Below are 7,996 nucleotides of genomic sequence, written 5' to 3'. Positions count from 1 at the left end.
TCTCATGTGTGTGAATAAAGTGACAGAAAAACCCAATATATGAACATCAAGTACCGAACAATGAAGAATCTCATGTTTTTAAAGAGCTTTCCTGTAATTCAAGAACCTTTGAATTAATTTGTATTGATAATACTGAATTTCTTTAGTGTCTGAGGGTATTATGACCCTGAAATATGAGTATTTCATGAGGGGCAGTGCATACAGTATAACGTATTGCTAGATGTATCCCAAAGACAGGTGTGAAAAACTCACCAAAGCGTTTGTTGTGGTTGAAGTTGACTTTATTTCATAATTCATTTCAACATAAACACAGAGGCCAAATGAAATGTGTGTGGTTGAGTGTAGTACAACAGCCACAGTCACAATATGCTTGACATTAAAATCATGCATTAGAAACAGATATGCTTATAGCTGCAATATAGATCTACCACTGAGATAACTGAAGAAGATCCTGTGATGGCAGCATGATTCTGTGGTTTTACTTGTAGGCTATGGATATTTCATAGCCGTTGTTGCCCTCATTCAGATTTTTCTCGATAAAGTTGATACCAGCTTTCTGATACTCAAACCAGGCATCACGGTTGATCAGCAGAACCATGGCCTGGATCTGCGATTCACATCCCTCTTTCTTGTACCATAGGTACACCTCTTTTCCACCGGTTCCTGTATTGAGATCAACACTTAGCACTTTATAACCTTCCTTCTGAAGCTTTGATTCCTCCTGGAGGGAGGTGGATACGTCAAGAGCAGTGAGAGCCTTTTTCTTATCGGTTGTGCGGCGATACCAGAGGAAGACGTTGTGTTTTCCACCAGCGCCCCGATTGGTGTCTTCACACACACGAGTGAAGCCCAGTTCAAACATGTGCTTGTCAGAAGAGAAGTCAACAGTTGCTGCGATCTCTTGTATGTAGCTGGTCTTCTCTCTCTTCACCCACAGGTAGATGAAGTTTCCTCGTGCATTACGGTTCAGATCACAGCCCAGTCTCTCCCAGCCATCTTTCAGAAGAACAGGTTCTTCTTTGGCGCCTTTGCTTACGGTGAGGTCCACAATAGGAATGTCATATTCAGTGCTGCCGTAGAAGTACCACAGAAAGATGTGATCTCCACAAACTCCTGCATTCAGATCCCTGTTGACCACCTTATACCCAGCATCAGCTAGACCAGGTTTCATCCTGTCAGTGAATGAGAACTCGATCCTGGTCACAGGTCTGTTGCCACACTCTTTCTTGAACCAAAGAAGGACCCGGTTTCCACAAGTACCTTCATTGAGGTCAACATTGATGAACTGATAACCTTGAGCTCTGAGTTTTTCCTCTTCATCCTTACAGGTGGAGACATCGAGCTTGGTTATTTGCTGTGCATTTGCCATTTTGTTTTCTTCCGTATTCGTGGCACTGAAGAAGTAGGTGAGAATTCTGAAAAAAACAAAAAACAAACAAACACAAAAACTATAGTTAACCCTCTGGAGTCTGAGGCTGATTTTGGGCCCTGGAGAAGTTTTGACATGCTCTGACATTTGTGCTTTTATCAGTTGGTTATAAACATATTAATGACAAAAGTGTCATTACACTGTATTCAGCACAAACTAGGCTACCATAATATGTGAGGAACATGTATGTACATGTTTGTGTTTTTAAAGGAATAATGTTTATGTGTGGTTATTGAAAAAACAAAAAAAAAAAGTAACTGAAACAATACCTCAAAATGCATACTAAATGTTTTTTCACAAGACTTTTGAGAATTGTATATTTTAGTGTAGAGTTTTTGCTTCAAAATGATGTGGAAATGATCCTCCCTACTCTGACACATAAAACATTGTATTGATTTTAAATTTCTAAGACACTTTTTGTTTAGGTAGGCCATATGCGGAGAGGTGTGACTCTTCATGAATAATGAAGTGATTTACACCTGGGGAGATTAAGACCCTGCCCCTAATGAGCCGCATAATGAGCCATTCAGTCAGGAATGTGACTGAGTCAACTAAGAAAATGCAAAGACAAGACATATCATTGTTTTTTTTCTTTTTTATTTAAAATAAAGTTAACAATATAATCCACATATAAACTAGGGTCAAAGGCACATTTTGTGTATACAGGCAAATAAAGGTAAGGTTTATAAAAAAAAAGCCCACTTTTACACCCTATACATAACCTGCTTGATCACATATAGATAATCTTTGCAGCCCAATGGTCAGTGAGAGGTGGTGAACAGAGAATCTGAACAGTCACACATCTGTGTGCCATTTTTGAAAACAGTTCCTTTTCAACTGAAGACACAAGTAAATGTCACATGCCTGGCATTTCCAAGGTGTGTCTTGCCTTTTACCAAGCTGTACTTTGCAAAGCATGCAGTTCCGACGACCAGCGGTGGCATTATTCCTTGCATTTTGAACATTTTGAAGAGACTCTTAGGAGTGTGTTCATCAGCAGGACGCAGCTGTGGTCCAGGTTCCCGTGCAGGTAGGAATCTCAGAGTCTGTGGAACCATGTCAGTGTCATTATCTGTTTTCCATGACAGAGCTGAATGCCTGTTGCTTGTCTGAATGTTTTTCTTGGCCTTTTTTGCAAGGGGTTTTGGAGCACTCTCATTAGGGCTATAGCTGGAGAAAAAAATAACAGTGAGATGGTTATTACACAAGGAGCTATACTATTTGCATCATCAATAACTAATACTAATATAATGTTTATTATTGTATATATTAACATTACCAAGCACTAATGCTAATATATTGTGCACGCATAAGAAAGAAAGCCATACAGACACATATATACATACACTACCGTTCAAAAGTTTGGGATCACTAAGATTTTTAATGTTTTTAAAATACGTTTCGTCTGCTCACCAAGGCTACATTTATTTAATTAAAAATACAGTAAAAACAGGAATATTGTGAAATATTATTCCAATTTAAAATAACTGTGTACTATTTAAATATATTTCACAAAGTCATTTATTCTTGTGATGTCAAAGCTGAATATTCACCATCATTACTCCAGTCTTCAGTGTCACATGATCCTTCAGAAATCATTCTAATATGATGATTTGCAGCTCAAGAAACATTTCTGAACAATTGTAAACAATAAATGTCTCTTGAGTAGCAAATCCTCATATTAGAATGATTTCTGAAGGATCATGTGACACTGTAGACTAAATAGTACACAGTTATTTTAAATTGGAATAATATTTCACAATATTACTGTTTTTACTGTATTTTTAATTGAATAAATGTAGCCTTGGTGAGCAGACGAAACTTATTTTAAAAACATGAAAAATCATACCGATTTCAAACTATTGACCGGTAGTGTACATAGGCCTACCATATAGTGGGTGAACATGTACTTACTCTTTCTCATTTCCGCCTGTGTTGCTGGGTGCCCTCTTAGTGGGAATTGCAGGTGAATGTGAGAGTGATGGATCCACATTCCTAAAAAAAACAAATTGTAAAAAAAAAAAAACCTGTTATTATTAGCATATAAGATACTACTCTCATACCATTACCTATGCATAACGGACAGGAAAGTAACAGGTATACAAGCATGCTGTATATGTCTGTCAACTGGCCATTACCGGACAAAGTGTGCGAATGTGTAAACGTTACAGTCTGCTATATCAGTTTGCACATATAGTGGGTAAACGTGTACTTTTTCTCATTATCGCCTGTGTTGCTGCGTGCCCTCTTAGTGAGAATTGCAGGTGAATGCGAGAGTGATGGATCCACATTTCTAAAACAAACAAATTGTAAAAAAAAAAAAAAAAAACTGTTATTATTAGCATATAAGATACTACTCTCATACCATTAGCTATGCATAACTGACAGGAAATTAACAGGTATACAAGCATGCTGTATATGTCTGTCAATTGGCCATTACCGGACAAAGTGTGCGAATGTGTAAACGTTACAGTCTGCTATATCAGTTAGCACATTTAGTGAATAGCAACACGTTCGCGCATTTCACAACCAAGCATATTTTAGCACATTCACGTCTATCATAATATGCTATTCAACTGCATGCAGTTAATCGATCTAACGCGTGTATCCAACGTATCTATGCATATTAATAACAAGTCGAATATCAACAGAAAAGCATTCTATTTATAAGCATTTTTATGAGATAAAGTTATATAGATAGATGTAAATATAAGGCAAATATATATGTACGCTTATATAAAAAAAACACGTCAAATAATTTAAGTATATCAACAGAAAAGCATTCTATTTATAAGCATTTTTATGAGATAAAGTTATATAGAGTTATATAGATAGGCCTAGATGTAAATATAAGGCAAATATATATGTACGCTTATATAGAAAAAACACGTCAAATAATTTAAGTAAAACTAAATCACTTACTCATCAGAAACTGTATCTTCAGCTGGATCAAGTCGCTCTTCAAAATACAGACGTTCATCGTCAGAGTCGTGTTCTTCTTCCGAGGAAATGTGAACTCTTCCTCACTGTCCAGGACCACTGAAGAGCCTGCTCACCTGAGTAGCGTGCCATCTTCCAAACGCGCAGGAAAGCGAATGAATCTGATGAAACTTGATGCTTTTTAAGACGCTGTTAGGGGCGTTTACAGTTTGCATAGATCGCCTCAGCACATTATCTTATGAATAGAGCGCTCTGCGCGTGGGCGGGCACACATTAAAGATAATTAGGTAAGACAGGAGAAACAGTACCTCTCTTTACTTTTATACTGATTACATAAAGGGAGAATATTTTTTTTAGAATTTATTTGTTTCATTTAAAAGTAGACACTTAAAGCTTTGCAAAGACATATCTCTCATGTCCATGTAGCATGTATAAGCCGTCTATTTTAGTTACTTTTAGTGACGTTTTAGAATGATGTTTGCAGAGACGGAGATGGCAGGACAGCACACCCTGTATATTTTATTTATTTTTAAAAAGCACAAAGTTTTATTTTGATTGTGAGTGTACACAAAAAAAAGAAGACATTCTATAGTTTCAATTGATATATTACTTACGTCTCTATGATAAAAAAATGACGGAGTATTTTAAGTCTGTTTTGCTGCAATGTGAAAAAAAAACTGCAAAACGCGCCGGCGCGTTTTTAGACCTCAGAGTGTTAATTATTGCTTTTGTTCATTAAACTTTCCTACTTATATTTCAAAGTAAGAAAATACTAATTGTTAAAAGGTTGTTGTCTAGATTTTCTCCAGATGAATAAATCATCGCCTCACCAGAAGATGTTGTAGAAGACGCTGCTGTTTCACTGACGATCGCAGAAGAGATCTTTGAAGAACCTTCACAGGGCTCTCGCTTATATAGTCCTCTCAGCTGCCACAACACAACACAAACCGGTTAGTTGTTCAGTCATTAAAATATAGGGTCAATGTACCCATTAAGCCCACGTACCCTTCAAACCCACTTTCAACTTTGAATTCAAATGAAAAAAAGAGGAAATCATATTTTATGCTGCTCATTATTTTAACAAATCGAGACCAGTCTTAAGACCATTTTTTGAAGGTCTTGGTCTAAAGGGAAATTTATTTGCTTTTAAGTTAAGGCCATATATGCTTGAATGCTTGAATGATTATGAAATTAAGGAACTGCAATACTTCCTTTGTTTGTTATAAGATAATATGACTAAGCAACAGTTGTGAAAGTTTTTGAGTTTGATGATTGTAACCAACCACAAAAGTTAACACTAAGGATGAAGGGAGCATGTTGCAACCTAAAGCGTAGGTGAGCCAGGCGAAGACTTCGGTGAAGAGGAAGAGTGCTAGAAGAAGACGACAGCGTAGGCGACAAAGGAAGGACCTCCGGCTTAGTAAGCAAGAGACACAGATACTGATATGCCTACAGCAGGAAGATTGGATCAAAGACATTGATCAATTGATGAGTAATATGAAGTTGGAATGTCCCAAAAATTTGTATAAGAGTCTGAGCAGTAAAAGGCCTCCTCAGATGCTGCCTGCATTAAGCGTAGAAAGACACCTGATACCCTAACGAGGGGTGCTTAACAGCATCTCTAATATTGCTGGGTAAAGCTAGGTTATAGAGCTTTTTAGCTCAAGCTGATTTAAGTTTTATTTTGCATTAACTGCTTTGTATTGTAATCAATAAAAGAGATTTTATTGTTACTTTGCCTTCCGTGAGACTTTACTTATTATAACTACAATCTGAGCCTCCACAAAGAACAACCACAAGGTAGTCTTCTGCGTCATTCCTGAAGGACTTCAACCTGCCGGCGGATGAGTATCTTATGGTTTAGACTAGATTTGACTTTCCTTACCCTACCTGAATAATCATAGGGTTAAAAGGTGTACTATAAATGGTCACACCGAATAACATGGCACCCAACGTGAGTGGCTTGAGGTTTGAGTTTTAAGTTGAAAGTGTAGAAACCACATTGAAGAGCTGTCTGTAAGACCCACATAGACCAATCCAGAAAGGATACGGTTAGATACTAGTCGAGAGAGACTTAGTATGTTCCAGTCCAGAGAAAGGACTGAAGGGCCAGGAAACGGGATCACTACCAGTGAGACCTAGAGAGGGGTCTAGAGGGGCTATTGAGTTGAGAAACCTGTAGTAGAGGACGCCCTAGTATGGCAGGTAAAAAAGCCCAGAGAAAATCCAGTAATATCTTAATTCAAGCCTACACCTGGGGAGACCACTGGGTAAAAGCATGGGAGAAAAAGGCCTTAAGGGCAGAGACCTCGGTTCAGGAGATAGAGCCAGGTCAGATACTTTTATGGTTACCAAGCCGAGATGGATTGCAAAAGGTAATTTCCAGGAATCTGAAGTTGCTTTAGCAGTCATACAGTGGGCCATAGAGTTAGGAAGTCACCATGGACGGGAAGTGGCTATTCAGTGCAAAAACTCAGAGTCAGAGGGCATTATGAGCACAGTGCATAGAAAAACCATGGTGAAAACAAAGCTGTATACTATGAGTGGAAAAAAAATGAAAGAAATCTCAGGGTGAAGTTCCAAATATGGAGAAAGTTAGGATTTACCGGGAAGCAATGACAGACTTTCAAAATGCAAGTGAAATCCTTCTTACTTTACCACAAGAGGAGGAAGATAGAGATAGTGTTATAACCATAGCAGAACCGCACTTACCTAGGCCTGCAGTCACAGAAATGCAGAAATACATCTCTTAAAGAGATAGATAATATGAGAATGTGATTAGGTCCTCAGCAAACAGGAACTGTAAGAATTTGTAGAGGTTCTCCAAAATGGAATAGTGTGGCACATGTAGTATTAACTGATAGTAGTACACAGACACGCACAGAAGAACAATCTGGAGAAGAGACTAGATTGTAAATAAAAAATGTAATTAGAGAAGCTAACGACAGAGGTGATAAAGAAATACATATGTCCCCAATAGTGACAGAACAATGTCTAGAGGGACTCGTAGCTGGAATAATAGAAATGTCCCAAGAAATTCAAATGACTATAAATCTCCTCGTTAAAGAGAGAGATCAAGATAAAATAAAAACTCTTATTAAACAGCAAAAAGAGAGGTATGAAGTACAGCCAAGGCTAGCAGAAACCATAAGTAAGATGAAACCTACTGCACCTTGGGAAGACAATATTGAACCCCAAGAGACAGGAGATCAAGGGTCACAAGAATGGCTGTCAGATTCTATTGAGCAAGACACAACAGAAGAGCGTGACAGTCAAAGTAGTGAGTCATCAGATAACAATCTTAGAGAAGTAAGGTTAAGTAATAAGAGGGCAGGAGAGCTTGAGCTCAGGAGGGTGTAACATCAGATAAAGAACGATTGGCCTGAAGTAAATATCAAAGGAATAAAATGCAAAAACCCACAGCATCCACACCAATTCCAGTACACAGAACAGATCCTAGACATTTCACATTTAATTCCTCAAAAGAGCCAAATGAAGAGCAAGTAGACTACCAGGCAAAATTATTAGAATGAAGTTGAACAGAAGCAGTTAAACAGCAGGTAGGAAAAATAAAACAGGGCGAAGACCGTAGCAGTTATGCAAACCGCATTATGAAAGCAGCGGAAG

At 37.9% G+C, this 7,996-nt stretch overlaps 1 protein-coding gene across 1 annotated transcript; it reads right to left on the bottom strand.

Annotated features, from left to right (window-relative positions):
• Window positions 1-232: 232 nt before the first annotated feature.
• On the bottom strand, window positions 233-7,331 carry LOC125267392. The gene is made up of 2 exons (XM_048188970.1): window positions 5,200-7,331; window positions 233-1,415 (listed from the first exon to the last, which is right to left on the bottom strand). The coding sequence occupies exon 2, from the start codon at window positions 1,367-1,369 to the stop codon at window positions 479-481; it is 891 nt and encodes a 296-aa protein (XP_048044927.1). The 5' UTR covers window positions 1,370-1,415; window positions 5,200-7,331; the 3' UTR covers window positions 233-478.
• Between the last annotated feature and the right edge of the window lie 665 nt (window positions 7,332-7,996).

This window comes from Megalobrama amblycephala, linkage group LG4 (assembly GCF_018812025.1).
Source record: "Megalobrama amblycephala isolate DHTTF-2021 linkage group LG4, ASM1881202v1, whole genome shotgun sequence".
Lineage (NCBI taxonomy): Eukaryota > Metazoa > Chordata > Actinopteri > Cypriniformes > Xenocyprididae > Megalobrama > Megalobrama amblycephala.
This window is presented reverse-complemented; position numbering and strand designations above follow the sequence as displayed.